Raw genomic sequence first — 16,507 nt, forward strand, 5'->3', positions numbered from 1 at the left:
GAATATCTTATCTAAATGTGAGTGGTTACAAAAATAAAGCACATCTTGAGGAAAAAGAAGACACATATAAATGTTGGGTAAGAAAACTAAAGGAGTTATCACTATGCTTTCATCATCATTACACACTGCTAGTCAGTGCTGGATTTGGGTATAACCCCAACCGGAACTGAATACAGGCACCTAATTATCTACTGCTTGAGTTCCTGCACCTTATATAGAATATTTAGTTCAAAAGTATTATGGAGTTCCTGCACCTTAACAGTACCAGCACCCAAAATGAGTACTGACACCTATTTCAGTCCAAGTCAAGCACTGTTGCTAGTTTATCAAAATTGTGAGGAAACATGACCAGTGGTTTAAAGTACATAAGAAAAAAATACTTGGGTATGTGTACATTACTATTTATATTTGACTACTTTTACTCCACAACATTCCTAAAGATATGTACTACTCACATACATTTACCCCGACACCCAAAAGAACTCGTTACATTTTGAATGCTGAGGCAGGATAGAATTATGGTCCAATTCACACACCTATCTATATAATGCATTGTCACCCCTACTGCCTCTGATCTGGCAGACTCATTAAGCACAAATACTGCTTTTGTAAATTATGTCTGAGTGTTGGAGTGTGCCGCAGTCTGTCTGTAAACAAATAAAAAACAAGAAAATCGTGCCGTCTGGTTTGCTTAATATAAGGAATTTTATGTATAGCATTGACTTTTACTCAAGTATGAACATTTAGTACTTTTTCGACCACTTGTACTTAAGTACATTTAAAACCAGATACCTTTAGACTTTTACTCAAGTAGTATTTTACTGGGTGACGTTTCTTTTGAGTAATTTTTTATTGATTTATCTTTACTTTTACTCAAGTAGGACGATTGAGTACTTTTTCCAACACTGAACATGACACATTTCACAATCACACTGAATTCAATGAGGCTACATGTTTGAACACAGATGTAAAAATATACTGATGGTTAGTTCAGAAAGACTGTTGTTGATCCTAATTATTTGAGGTCACAGATGTATATCAACTGATGATCAAACAATGGTGAACACGCACAAAGACACAGGCAGGCACACTCATCTGATGGGTCACCATAAACATACACTCCGTGCTCCCATTATTTTGTCCCTTCACTGTAATTCTGGAAATGCACAAGTTGAGGACGTACGTCTATCAGTTTGAATGAGCTCTCTAGTCAAAGTGGTATTTCACACGACACACACAATTTACTACATTCCCCCATGCGTTTGTGGTTCCAAAAGTTATTTCATGAGCTTTTGTAAACAGTTATGAACTGCCCTCCACTGTAAACAAACACTACTACTGTAGGGAAGTACCTCAAAATGTGAACACTTTAGGATTAGAAAGTCAAACTCTTCCTATCTGAGTAAGGGTGGTCCAAGAACACAGAGTAAAAAATATCCCACTTACATGTTTACATAGAAAAGCTATACTGTCAAATGAATCTCTGTTGAATCGATACATTGTGCCGATGTAGAGCATACTGAAAAGCTGGAAAATAAATCACTAATGCGAAAATAATATGGTTGAGCTGTAGAGTAGTTGTCCCCTCTGTTGCATTGTCTTCTGGGTACATAGTCAAGAGGTAAAGTGTTCAAAAAGGCAGTCTTCTCTTCCTAACGTCCCCAAGCCTCATCATGCTATCGCTTTTGCTTCAGGCAGGAATGCTTCCCAGAACTTTACGAGCTAGATCCAAGAGGGAGAAAAGTGAAAAGAGACCACATCAATATCTGGAGTATAAAGGCCAACATTTCAAGCAAACAGTTACATGAACACACACATATTTGAAGAGAGAGGTTTAAATAATAATAAAAGAGTACAGATTACCCGCTGTTGAGACTGTAGAAGAGACTCCAGATATTTCACTATCTGGCTTTTGAAGTCCTTCGACTTCTCTTTCTGTTAGATGGAGGGGAAGAAAATAACTGTCATGTAGATTTTCTCATGCAAAACTATCCTGAATACGGCAGCACGATGTTGCTCAAATGCAAAAAAAACTAGCCTTACCTCAAACCTGAGAAATTCCTTGCGAACGGTTACAGAGATCCTGTCAAAATCCCTCTCGTACTGAGTGACTTTACCCTCCCACTGTGAAAGACATGAGGGGAATAAGGAGAGTTTAAGGTGGAAATAGAAGTCAAAGCAATACCACCTCCCTTTAAGCATGCATTACCACAGTGCTCTGGCTCCTGTACCTCAGTGATCTCCTCTTTGGCCTGTTGTAGTTTGTCAGGCTTGTTGGCCCACAGAAGCTTTGCCTCAACCTCCCTCTTCTTCTGCAGGGTGCTCTGAGCCTCCTGCCAGCGCTGCCACGTTTTCATGCGCTGCTCAAAACAGCCCTGTGGACAACATAACGAGAGTGCCCAAATTTGGCGCACAGCACAAGTTCAGGACAAAATCTGCGCCACATCAATTTCACATCGAGGGCACACAGATTCTAGCTAGTAGCTACCCAATTTAGCACCAAAGCTAGCAACGTTTGCACTAATCTTCCATTGACATTTTGGATTTACTCAATGTAGTCGTAGTGTTCTATTTAAAATTCATGTCATAGAATGAAGTTTCCGTACCCTGACGGCCCCTAGTAGGCGGATTTAGAATAAAGTTTCCGTACCCTGATGGCCCCTAGTAAGCGGATATAGAATGAAGTTTCCGTACCCTGACGGCCCCTAGTAGGCAGATGTAGAATGAAGTTTCCGTACCCTGACGGCCCCTAGTAGGCGGATGTAGAATGAAGTTTCCGTACCCTGACGGCCCTTAGTAGGCGGATGTAGAATGAAGTTTCCGTACCCTGACGGCTCCAAGTAGGCGGATGTAGTCGGCCAGCAGCTCGGCCAAGATGAAGAAGTCGCTGGCTGCCTGCTCCTGGTGTAGCGTCTCCATCTTGTCCTCCACCTCGGCCAGTTGGGAGAGGGCCCGGGACAGAGCTGTGTTGTCCTCCGAGTTGCCCAGCATGGCCATGCTCTTGGCGAACACTGCTGTGTTCCCGCAGAGCTCTGACGAAACAACAGATATACCAGGGTCACAAATAAAAAAAGAACGTCTGCTCTGCTTTAAAGCTCCAATCTTATCAAAAGGGTTTTAAAGCAGACATCTGTCTTTTTTCTGTGAATCTCACCCTTTCTGTGGTTGACCAGGGAGTCCACCACCGCATGGAGTTTCCTCAGCTGCAGCTCCTCGCTCTCCACCTCTTGCAGTTTGTTGTCAAACCACTGGAACACAAAGCAACGTGGGAGGAACAATCAGGCAACCAATCAACACCAATTAAACTAATTTGAATGACAAAGGGGACTTATCGACCCAAAGCTTTACAGAGGCATAAGCATCCTTTTTAGCAGACAGTAAAGAAAAAGCTCATATTTTTACAGAAGAAAAAAAAATGCAAAAGCTCCAACATTAATTTAGATAAGTGACTTTATTGCTATGATTTCATGTTTGGCATTTGAGTAAATCAACCAGAACAGTGATTGTCTTACAGCGTCCGAGTCGCTGATCTTGATGGTCATCTTACTGACAGCATCAGATGCTCTGTTGATCATCTTCAGGAAGCCAGCTCCACTCAGTGCGTGTGTACCCACCGCCCTAGGCAGCTGACACAGACACACACACACACACACACGCACGCATACACACACAGACACAAGCACACATGCAGACACACACAAATTAATGCATGATTCCAGTAGTCTGTGACAGTATTGACAGCTAATGACTGAAGAGCACCTACCTCGTCTCTTTCCAGGAACTCTCTGACATCAGGGTCTTGTAACAGGGACGGGTGACACACTACTCTCTGCAGATACCTAGAAAATCCCACAAATATCAACGGGCTAGACTACAGGGAGGAAACAATGCAATGCCTGCCATAGCAATGAAGATACAGCAATACATTCTTAACAAAAGCAAAGGAATATGACAAATATCAACAGGCTAATATAAAACGCAATCTGAACATGATACTTCACCGTACTGTACATTCAAAGTCTGAGTACAATAATGGTAAAAGGTGCTGCTTCAGGTTCTACCTCTCCAGAGCCGCTCTCCTCCTCTCCACAAAGTCAGCCGAGGAAGAGTCCTCCTTTCCCACCTTCACTTTGGTCATCCCTAGGGAGTCAAAACATGGTGTTACTAGTGTCTTTCTGTATTTTATGTGCCGTGATCAATACCCTGCACCTGTGAAATCTACCGGGTTTGCATACTATGCCTGCAACCAGTGGTTTTGTTTTTGAGACTGGCTGGCAGACGTGAACTGACAAATGTAGTTCCATACCCACAACGCTCTTCTCTGGTGGTGGAGGGATGATACAGCCGTTCAGGGAGTGCTTCACCGACAGCTTCTCATACAGCCCAAGGAAATCACTGAACCTCCTCCACACCGAGAATGTCCTGTTTCTGAACATGGGTAATGTAGTCTAGGGGGTGGAATTAGTGAGGCTTAGTATCAGTTTGCGCAAGACAAAATCACAAGTTCTGATTTCATAGAGGACACTGGCAGAAGTAGGCCTACTCAAAACAAGCAGAGTAATTCCTTCAAATTGTTCATGGTCACAGTGCAAAGTATAGAAGAAATGGTTTGGGAGTACTACTATAAACATGAACAAAACAAAAACGAGTTGTTTAAAAAGTCCTGATTTTGCGACTGCAGAAGTTACATACCCGAGTGGACACCTTGTAGGCCATGTAAGCGTTCATGCCATCTCCTAAAAGGGAAGATCAAATTGTCAGGTTACAGAGGTTGAGACAAAGTTTACTGTCAAATATGAAATCAGAGACAGGAAAATGACACACAAACTGTAAAATAAGAAAAACAGGCATATCCTGTCTACAACCCTCCAGGACCAAGGGTGAACAACATTTAAAAACTAAACTGAGGTAAAGAGGTTTCAAGGATCTGGTCCTGGTCCGTCTTGAGCTTGCGGCATCTTGTGTATCCATGCTGTTCTGGCTCTTGTCGTAGCTAGCAAGCATGCCTGCCGTCTTCTGTGAGGCTTTGATATTCCGTCTTCTGTTGTGTTCTTCCCATTCAACTTGACAAAAACAAAACTCTCAACTTGCCATGTGTAGCTAAAGCTATAGTTAGTTTCTTGCTACATTGATAGCCAATATTAGACTCCTAACCACCTAACCCTCAAAGTTGCTTGGACAAGCAAGAAAACACTCCCTCTCACATCTTGGCTTCCTACTTTAAAAACTAAACTCAATTGAGAGGAAGATGAGATAATTACATCATAGCTTCCATGGATTCAACCACAATACACACTTCCAATACTTCTAAATGGTTGCTAAACATTAGTTCAAAGATAGTGAGAAAAAAAATTATTCCTTACCAATTTTCTCTGGATTGGTGACAGCAACGTCCATGTCAAAGCTGTCCTCATCCTTTTCCTCTTCCAACTGAATTGGTGGAAATGAGCTGGTGAACAACAAGACTTCGGGAAATTGCACTTACATTTACTGTAATTACTCTCTCTCTTTTGCTAATGCTGCATAGAGAAACAATGGTGAAAACGTTTGGGGTTTTGCTAGTCTCATAAGGTCAGCAGTGTTCCCTATCCCCTATATCTGTCTTTTGAGGGCTGATAATAATTATGGTACGGCATAATGGCCCTCCAAAGCAACAAGCAGCAGACAACACCATATTACATTAAACTCAACTGTGGTGGAATTTGTTGGGCATGTCCTGTTGTAGCCTACCTGCTCCATAGACCTGGATTGTGTTGCTGATGTCCTGTTGTAGCCTATCTGCTCCATAGACCTGGATTGTGTTGCTGATAGTGTAAGTGACGGGGTGAATTCAGCTCCAGAGGTCTTGGCTGTGGTGCTGGGGTTCTCACTGGCTATGGTGCTGGGGTTCTCCATGGACAGCTCCACCGAGGCCTCTGAGTGGACTTACAACATAAGCAAGGACGTCACAGGGAGATGAACCAATTCTGCTCTTCAGTCTAGTAGGGGTAATAATAAAAGATAAAAATGATAACATACCTGCAAATAGATCATTCTCATTGTCTGAATGGACACCGTTGGACTTAGAGGTTGTGATGGAACTGTTGACAGCGGTGCTGGTTTCTTCTTCACTGAAGAGGTCAGCTGGTTCTTCACCATTGGCTGTGTCAGGCTGAAAGGACTCTGCAACAGGGTTGCTCTGAAGGGTAATACAAAAATATCAATAAAGAGTACAGCAGTTAGAATTGAGGGTATTTAAACAGGTCACTTTTTTAGTGCCGGCGTTTAAACCTTTCACATACAAGGAGAAGCCCAAACCACAATATTTGTGTGAGGTGGACTTGGGTTATCAGTGAAAAGGGGCCAAGTCAGTTGACTGTGACAAAGGCAATTATTTAAAAAAAACGTAACTTCATATTCATCTCCAGCACCAGCCCGACAGCAACATATGAAAATGGTGCATTTGTGTTTGAAGTAAAAGAGATAGAAGGAAGATAAGTGGGTTTTTTTACTCAAAAACATATAAACCCACCATGTTCACATGTTGATGTTGGGGGTGGTGTTGAAGATGATGAGTTTAGTGTTGAAAAATAGTGAATTGTCCCTTTAGTTATGTATTACATTGCTGTACTACAATGATGCAACAGAATACATGGGCCTACATAGCCACAGGTCCATTACTATCAAACAATTTTTTGTCCAAAATGAAGGTGGGGGTAACTGCTCAAATGTGGACTGATATCCACTATGGAATTTGAAGACAATTTCTCATATTTTCCTTTATTTGGGTGGAAACAAGTGTGTGTCCAACTGAAGTTAGATACAGTGGGGAGAACAAGTATTTGATAACCTGCAAAATCGGCAGTGTTTCCTACTTACAAAGCATGTAGAGGTCTGTAATTTTTATCATAGGTACACTTCAACTGTGAGAGACGGAATCTAAAACAAAAATCCCGAAAATCACATTGTATGATTTTTAAGTAATTAATTTGCATTTTATTGCATGACATAAGTATTTGATCGCCTACCAACCAGTAAGAATTCCGGCTCTCACAGACCTGTTCGTTTTTCTTTAAGAAGCCCTCATGTGTTCCACTCATTACCTGTATTAACTGCACCTGTTTGAACTCGTTACCTGTATAAAAGACACCTGTCCACACACTCAATCAAACAGACTCCAACCTCTCCACAATGGCCAAGACCAGAGAGCTGTGTAAGGACATCAGGGATAAAATTGTAGACCTGCACAAGGCTGGGATGGGCTACAGGACAACAGGCAAGCAGCTTGGTGAGAAGGCAACAACTGTTGGTGCAATTATTAGAAAATGGAAGAAGTTCAAGATGACGGTCAATCACCCTCAGTCTGGGGCTCCATGCAAGATCTCACCTCATGGGGCATCAATGATCATGAGGAAGGTGAGGGATCAGCCCAGAACTACACGGCAGGACCTGGTCAATGACCTGAAGAGAGCTGGGACCACAGTCTCAAAGAAAACCATTAGTAACACACTATGCCGTCATGGATTAAAATCCTGCAGAACACGCAAGGTCCCCCTGCTCAAGCCAGCGCATGTCCAGGCCCGTCTGAAGTTTGCCAATGACCATCTGGATGATCCAGAGGAGGAATGGGAGAAGGTCATGTGGTCTGATGAGACAAAAATAGAGCTTTTTGGTCTAAACTCCACTCACCGTGTTTGGAGGAAGAAGAAGGATGAGTACAACCCCAAGAACACCATCCCAACCCTGAAGCATGGAGGTGAAACATCATTCTTTGGTGATGCTTTTCTGCAAAGGGGACAGGACGACTGCACCGTATTGAGGGGAGGATGGATGGGGCCATGTATCGCGAGATCTTGGCCAACAACCTCCTTCCCTCAGTAAGAGCATTGAAGATGGGTCGTGGCTGGGTCTTCCAGCATGACAACGACATGAAACACACAGCCAGGGCAACTAAGGAGTGGCTTCGTAAGAAGCATCTCAAGGTCCTGGAGTGGCCTAGCCAGTCTCCAGACCTGAACCCAATAGAAAATCTTTGGAGGGAGCTGAAAGTCCGTATTGCCCAGCGACAGCCCTGAAACCTGAAGGATCTGGATAAGGTCTGTATGGAGGAGTGGGCCAAAATCCCTGCTGCAGGGTGTGCAAACCTGGTCAAGAACTACAGGAAACGTATGATCTCTGTAATTGCAAACAAAGGTTTCTGTACCAAATATTAAGTTCTGCTTTTCTGATGTATAAAATGCAAATGAATTACTTAAAAATCGTGATTTTCTGGATTTTTGTTTTAGATTCCGTCTCTCACAGTTGAAGTGTACCTATGATAAAAATTAGACCTCTACATGCTTTGTAAGTAGGAAAACCTGCAAAATCGGCAGTGTATCAAATACTTGTTCGCCCCACTGTATCTAACTTCAGTTGGACACACACTTGTTTCCACCCACAGATGATGCAATCTCTATTGCACTCCACACTGCCCTTTCCCACCTGGACAAAATGAACACTTATGTGAGAATGCTATTCGTTGACTACAGCTCAGCGTTCAACACCATAGTACCCTCAAAGCTCATCAATAAGCTAAGGATCCTGGGACTAAACACCTCCATCTGCAACTGGATCCTGGACTTCCTACGGACCGCCCCCAGGTGGTGAGGGTAGGTAGCAACATCTGCCACGCTGATCCTCAACACTGGAGCTCCCCAAGGGTGCGTGCTCAGTCCCCTCCTGTACTCCCTGTTCACCCACGACTGCGTGGCCATGCACGACTCCAACACCATTAAGTTTGCAGACGACACAACAGTGGTAGGCCTGATCACCGACAACAACGAGACAGCCTATAGGGAAGAGGTCAGAGACCTGGCCGGGTGGTGCCAGAATAACAACCTATACCTCAACATAACCAAGACTAAGGAGATGATTGTGGACTACAGGAAAAGGAGGACCGAGCACACCCCCATTCTCATCGACGGGGCTGTAGTGGAGCAGGTTGAGAGCTTCAAGTTCCTTGGTGTCCACATCAACAAACTACAATGGTCCAAACACACCAAGACAGTCGTGAAGAGGGCACGACAAAGCCTATAATCCCCCTTAGGAAACTAAAAAGATTTCGCATGGGTCCCCAGATCCTCAAAAGGTTCTACAGGTGCAACATCGAGAGCATCCTGACTGGTTGCATCACTTCCTGGTACGGCAATTGCTCGGCCTCTGACCGCAAGGCACTACAGAGGGTAGTGCGTACGGCCCAGTACATCACTGGGGCTTAGCTGCCTGCCATTCAGGACCTCTACACCAGGCGGTGTCAGAGGAAGGCCCTAAAAATTGTCAAAGACCCCAGCCACCCCAGTCATAGACTGTTCTCTCTTCTACGGCATGGCAAGTGGTACCGGAGTGCCAAGTCTAGGACAAAAAGGCTTCTCAACAGTTTTTATCCCCAAGCCATAAGACTCCTGAACAGGTAATCAAATGGCTACCCAGACTATTTGCATTGTGTGCCTCCCCAACCCCTTTTTTACGCTGCTCTGTTTATCATATGCATAGTCACTTTAACTATACATTCATGTACATACTACCTCAATTGGGCCGACCAACCAGTGCTCCCGCACATTGGCTAATCAGGCTATCTGCATTGTGTCCCACCCACCACCCCCTCTTTTACGCTACTGCTACTCTCTGTTCATCATATATGCATAGTCACTTTAACCATATGTACATACTACCTCAATCAGCCTGACTAACCAGTGTCTGTATGTAGCCACGCTACTTTTATTGCCTCGCTACTGTATATAGCCTGTCTTTTTACTGTTGTTTTATTTATTTTACTTACCTATTGTTCACCTAATACCTTTTTTGCACTATTGGTTAGAGCCTGTAAGTAAGCATTTCACTGTAAGGTCTACACCTGCTGTATTCGGAGCACGTGACAACTTTGATTTGAGAATTAGCCACCTTGGCTAGCTAGCCACACTAAGGATTAGCAATAGTGGAATTTGCGGTTCAAAATAAAAGTGCCCCATTAAAAGAGATTCAAACGAATACAAATAGTGCAATAATGCCATATTTGGACTAGTTAATGCTAAACAAGGTCGGATGTTATACAGATTCAAGACAATAATTAGTTAATTTGACCCAAAGCAATACAAATCAGTTGAAATCGCACTGTGGATGTATTAGACTTTAGAATTGCATTTGTGGCATACTTATATGCATTATACAGCCTAACCTAAGGATGTTGCACCCATGAAATGGGGTATCAGCCTACTGAGTGACACTCACAGAATACAACTGTGTAGCGTTTACACACATATTAGCGTTCTGTGAATGTCACTGAGTAGGCTGATACTCCATTTCATGGGTGCAACATCCTTAGGTTAGGCTGTACATAGCCTCTACGAATCCGAGCGTGTCAGACTCTTCTCTCATCTCTAACATGTAGGCTCACTTTTTATGAACAGTCATAAGACAGAACGTTGAATAAAGTTAATTTAAACATACTTTACCTCATTTTCTCCTTATATAGGAGGTAATCTGAGACAGACTATCCACAGAGTAGTATTATTAACCCGACTTTCAGTACACTGGTCTGAATATCGGTTTGTATTTCTGGATTGTATTTCCAATACTCACGCAATTCGCATGACTTGGACAATATATCAACAATGGCCGAGCTTAACCGAAGCATAGACCGGACGTTGGGACGGAACGTGCTTTATTCGACAATGTTCGATTACATTCGGCTATTGTTTACATATTGTGCATCACGTGAAATGCTAAGGAGATGGAAAATACAAGTGACAGAATTTACAGGTGCTGGAAAAAGTTGTGGAGATCAAATGTCCACAGTAAATCATTGTTTACTTGACTTTTTGCTGCGCCGGTAGGTTCTGCACGGACAACCGGTAAAGTAACCTCATATCATTTTATTCAACATTCTAGCTTGCATAGATTTGCATATTTTTTACAGCGACTTCTTTCGGATTATCCATGGAATAACCATGGTAACAGTGATGTTTAGCATTATCTAGCTAGTCCAAATTTAGCACGTTTCCACTATTTGTATCACTTTTATTTTGAAAGCGAACCAAAAATTCCACTATGGTTAATCCTTTTTGTGACTAGCTTCACACAGGTAGATATCCAGGCTGGAGTGCAGCGCTTAATAAGTTAGTAATGGTTTGAGTGAGTGCAGCTTGCAGACTGCATTCAAAAAACAAAAGGAGTTAACGTCAGTAAGCTATCTACTGGATTGTACCAGAATGGAGACTTGAAGAGTTGTGCTTGACAGGTAGCTAGCTAATGTTAGCCTAGCTAGCTGGCTAAACGCCGTTCTGTAGTGTACAGGGCTACTAGCTTAGCTAGCAAGCTAACATTAGCATGCTATGGAATGGTGTACAGATCCGGCTTCAGTCAGGACAAGCTGTAGCTGGTATCATCTGATATGTCTAGTTCTTACATTGCCAACGAATATATCCTCCCCTTCGTCACTGTCTTCATCTGCCATTTCGGAAAGTGGGTCTTGGTTCTCTGCTCCAGGTAGAGGAGGGGGATTCCGCGGTGAGCTAGCCGCCATGATACGTCTGTAAGCGGAAGTTGACAAGTGCAAAGTACTTTCTGGAGCGACACCTGCTGGTGATTAAACGGCAACAAGGAACGTCACAGACCTGTATTCTTTCTACTGTACTGTGTTACCAACTGTAAATGATGAAGCACATTGTAGAAACTATCTAGCCTATATAATGTATTTCAACCGCCATTCTGTATTATATGTGATGTTTTTTAATTACCATGTGGCTCCAGGTGTTAGGTTAGGCATGGGCTAAAGTGGCTGGCTGGGCCATAGTCAGTTTTTAAAAATGCACCTCTACCTTCTTGAATTAATCACGAATTTGGACAGATGAAAGCGAGCGTCCTTACACCCTTCACCAATCCAGTCATGTATTATCAGTCACAACTTCTAGGAAGGACTCAAAGAAGCATGTATTTAAAAAGTATTCTGACAGAGCCATAAGGAAATTGGGCTGTGAAAGAGATCCTCTACATGTATTTGTTAGAAAAGAAACTCCCTCTGTCCCCTAGAGTCCTGACAAATTAACAGCCATATTTGATAGCCATATAAAAACCAAGGGAACAATAGCTCCAAAATTATCATTCAAAATCGTTTTATTTTTGATAGTTTAATTTACTGAACAATGATTCTTATTGATGACAGAAGTGTGTCCTTTGAAAACAGATACAAGTTCAAATGTAGACCTTCAGTCTAAGAGAAAACAAATTAAAAAGTCATTAAACATTTTTTTTATCAGACTGAGTGAGCCTAACCAGACTCCCTTTGTAGAAGCATTGTCCATGTTTTGTGTTTGTATGGTTTTTAATCAGAGGAAATCCATTCTCTTTCTTCCATGTATATCTTCATATGCCCATCAGTGTGTACTGTTGTCTAAAGAATTTGACACATTTATGACAGCAATATATTTTCTCCTCTTTGTCGATCTTGATATTTTTATGAAGGTTCTTCTTGTTGTGGAAGAGTTTGCCACAGTCATGGCAACAAAGTAGTTTCTCTTCAGTGAATTAACTGATGGCATTTTAGTGACTGATATTAACCATTTTCCACACATAAAGCACAAAATGCTTTTTCTTCATATGCGCTTTTAAGACTTGAATTTCTGGTGTAGCATGAACCACAATCATTGCAGCAAAACGGTTTCTCCCGTTTGAAATGTCGTATGCTTGACCAAATGTCCGCTCTGACTACAAGGTCAAGGCCGTACTGACCCGTCGAGAATGGACACCAAATTAAAACGGATGCATTTTGGTCCGTGTGGAGTGTGTGACGCTAAACGGATGGTTACGTAACCGTCGGCCCGTCCAAAGTTCAACTCAGATATTTTTGTACGTGAAAAATGGATTTAAATTGTATGGTTATGGACGCGTAATCTCCGCTGACCGTCAACGTACGACTTCCATTGAGAAACCATTGACAATTACAGATACGGATAGAAATCAAAGGGCCAGTCTGGCCTCGCCCTCAATGATTTGCCACTTTATTCGCATTGATGTGATTTGTCACGTGTGTGTTTACGTTTGACCTCGTGACTGAAGGATTTGCCACATCGTTTACACCGATATATGTTTTACCTGTGTGAATTCTATGATGAATTTTCAAATAACTTGCTTTAGAAATGCTTTTGCTGCACTCTGGACAGCTGTATGATTTCTTCCCTGTGTGAGTCCTCATGACCGACCAGGTTTGTCTTGCCGATGAAGGATTTGTCACGTTCTACGCATTTATATCTGGCCAACACTATTAACAGATGTAATAATTGATAGGTAAAATACAGTATTGTTATGCTAGCCAAATAATTTGGGGGGTTAATATAGAATTACCTGTCTTCCGACTAGCTTGGAAAGACAGTACCGTGCAGTATCGAAGAGCCCTCACTGCTGCTCGATCATCCTATTTTTCCAACTTAATTGAGTAAAATAAGAACAATCCGAAATTTCTTTTTGATACTGTCGCAAAGCTAACTAAAAAGCAGCATTCGCAAATGGAGGATGGCTTTCACTTCAGCAGTAATACATTTATGAACTTCTTTGAGGAAAAGATCATGATCATTAGAAAGCAAATTACGGACTCCTCTTTAAATCTGGGTATTCCTCCAAAGCTCCATTGTCCTGAGTCTGCACAACTCTGCCAGGACCTTGGCTCAAGGGAGATACTAAAGTGTTTTAGTACTATATCTCTTGACACAATGATGAAAATAATCATGGCCTCCAAACCCTCAAGCTGCATACTGGACCCTATTCCAACTAAACTACTGAAAGAGCTGCTTCCTGTGCTTGGCCCTCCTATGTTGAACATAATAAGCGGCTCTCTATCCACCGGATGTGTACCAAGCTCACTAAAAGTGGCAGTAATAAAGCCTCTCTTGAAAAAGCCGAATCTTGACCCAGAAATTATAAAAAAACTATCGGCCTATATCGAATCTTCCATTCCTCTCAAAAATGTTACAAAAAGCTGTTGCACAGCAACTCACTGCCTTCCTGAAGACAAACAATGTATACGAAACGCTTCAGTCTGGTTTTAGACCCCATCATAGCACTGAGACTGCACTTGTGAAGGTGGTAAATGACCTTTTAATGACGTCAGACCGAGGCTCTGCATCTGTCCTCATGCTCCTAGATCTTAGTGCCGCTTTTGATACCATCGATCATCACATTCTTTTGGAGAGATTGGAAACCCAAATTGGTCTACATGGACAAGTTCTGGCCTGGTTTAGATCTTATCTGTCGTAAAGATATCAGTTTGTCTCTGTGAATGGTTTGTCCTCTGACAAATCAATTGTAAATTTCGGTGTTCCTCAAGGTTCCGTTTTAGGACCACTATTGTTTTCACGATATATTTTACCTCTTGGGGATGTCATTCGAAAACATAATGTTAAATTTCACTGCTATGCGGACGACACACAGAGCTGTACATTTCAATGAAACATGGTGAAGCTCCAAAATTGCCCTCGCTAGAAGCCTGTGTTTCAGACATAAGGAAGTGGATGGCTGCAAACTTTCTACTTTTAAACTCGGACAAAACAGAGATGCTTGTTCTAGGTCCCAAGAAACAAAGAGATCTTCTTTTCAATCTGACAATTAATCTGGATGGTTGTACAGTCGTCTCAAATAAAACTGTGAAGGACCTCGGTGTTACTCTGGACCCTGATCTCTCTTTTGAAGAACATATCAAGACTGTTTCAAGGACAGCTTTTTTCCATCTACGTAACATTGCAAAAATCAGAAACTTTCTGTCCAAAAATGACGCAGAAAAATTAATCCATGCTTTTGTTACTTCTAGGCTGGACTACTGCAATGCTCTACTTTCCGGCGACCCGGATAAAGCACTAAACAAACTTCAGTTAGTGTTAAATACGGCTGCTAGAATCCTGACTAGAACCAAAAAATTTGATCATATTACTCCAGTGCTAGCCTCCCTACACTGGCTTCCTGTTAAGGCAAGGGCTGATTTCAAGGTTTTACTGCTAACCTACAAAGCATTACATGGGCTTGCTCCTACCTATCTTTCCGATTTGGTCCTGCCGTACATACCTACACGTACGCTACGGTCACAAGACGCAGGCCTCCTAATTGTCCCTAGAATTTCTAAGCAAACGGCTGGAGGTAGGGCTCCATTTTTATGGAATGGTCTGCCTACCCATGTGAGAGACGCAGACTCAGTCTCAACCTTTAAGTCTTTACTGAAGACTTATCTCTTCAGTAGGTCCTATGATTAAGTGTAGTCTGGCCCAGGAGTGTGAAGGTGAACGGAAAGGCTGGAGCAACGAACCGCCCTTGCTGTCTCTGCCTTGCCGGTTCCCCTCTTTCCACTGGGATTCTCTGCCTCTAACCCTATTACAGGGGCTGAGTCACTGACTTACTGGTGTTCTTCCATGCCGTCCATGGGAGGGGTGCGTCACTTGAGTGGGTTGAGTCACTGACGTGGTCTTCCTGTCTGGGTTGGCGCCCCCCCCTTGGGTTGTGCCATGGCGGAGATTTTTGTGGGCTATACTCGGCCTTGTCTTCGGACGGTAAGTTGGTGGTTGTAGACATCCCTCTAGTGGTGTGGGGCTGTGCTTTGGCAAAGTGGGTGGGGTTATATCCTGCCTGTTTGGCCCTGTCCGGGGGTATCATCGGATGGGGCCACAGTGTCTTCTGATCCCTCCTGTCTCAGCTTCCAGTATTTATGCTGCAGTAGTTTATGTGCCGGGGGGCTAGGGTCAGTCTGTTTCATCTGGAGTATTCTCTTGTCTTATCCGGTGTCCTGTGTGAATTTAAATATGCTCTCTCTAATTCTCTCTTTCTCTCGGAGGACCTGAGCCCTAGGACCATGCCCTGGGGACTACCTGGCATGATGACTCCTTGCTGTCCCCAGTCCACCTGGCCATGCTGCTGCTCCAGTTTCAACTGTTCTGCCTGCGGCTACGGAACCCTGACCTGTTCACCGGACGTGCTTGTTGCACCCTCGACAACTACAATGATTATTATTATTTGACCATGCTGGTCATTTATGAACATTTTAACATCTTGACCATGTTCTGTTATAATATCCACCCGGCACAGCCAGAAGAGGACTGGCCACCCCTCATAGCCTGGTTCCTCTCTAGGTTTCTTCCTAGGTTTTTGGCCTTTCTAGGGAGTTTTTCCTAGGGAGTTTTTCCTAGCCACCGTGCCTCTTTCACATGCATTGCTTGCTGTTTGGGGTTTTAGGCTGGGTTTCTGTACAGCACTTTGAGATTTCAGCTGATATACGAAGGGCTATATAAATAAAATTTGATTTGATTTTGATGAAGTTAAGATCAATAGATCAAATTTAACAGTCCTCGATTTTCAGATGAGTTTCAAAGGAAGAGAACAATTTAATTTTCATTCATTTGCATCGAATGTGCTTTAAAAAGTCACCATAAGTGACGTCATTCAACAACAGTCCCCCCACCCCAGTATAGACGCAAGAGCTTTGTCCTTTCTCTCTCTTTGACTTGAGTATCTTCGG

General features: G+C 42.8%; 1 protein-coding gene across 2 annotated transcripts; it reads right to left on the reverse strand.

Annotated features, from left to right (window-relative positions):
- Nucleotides 1–681: 681 nt before the first annotated feature.
- On the reverse strand, nucleotides 682–11,601 carry LOC115203505 (sorting nexin-1). Of its 2 annotated transcripts, none has more exons than XM_029768234.1 (15): nucleotides 11,423–11,601; nucleotides 6,019–6,178; nucleotides 5,731–5,915; nucleotides 5,364–5,430; nucleotides 4,693–4,736; nucleotides 4,307–4,448; nucleotides 4,062–4,140; nucleotides 3,764–3,839; nucleotides 3,513–3,626; nucleotides 3,155–3,248; nucleotides 2,827–3,032; nucleotides 2,232–2,375; nucleotides 2,044–2,124; nucleotides 1,864–1,935; nucleotides 682–1,722 (listed from the first exon to the last, which is right to left on the reverse strand). In XM_029768234.1, exons 1-15 carry the CDS (start codon nucleotides 11,537–11,539, stop codon nucleotides 1,672–1,674), a joined length of 1,632 nt encoding a protein of 543 aa, XP_029624094.1. In that variant the 5' UTR covers nucleotides 11,540–11,601; the 3' UTR covers nucleotides 682–1,671. The 2 variants fall into 2 exon arrangements, with proteins under 2 accessions (XP_029624094.1, XP_029624093.1); XM_029768233.1 differs by having other exon boundaries at nucleotides 5,731–5,924; nucleotides 11,423–11,597.
- Nucleotides 11,602–16,507: the final 4,906 nt, after the last annotated feature.

Source organism: Salmo trutta, chromosome 12 (genome assembly GCF_901001165.1).
Source record: "Salmo trutta chromosome 12, fSalTru1.1, whole genome shotgun sequence".
Classification (NCBI taxonomy): domain Eukaryota; kingdom Metazoa; phylum Chordata; class Actinopteri; order Salmoniformes; family Salmonidae; genus Salmo; species Salmo trutta.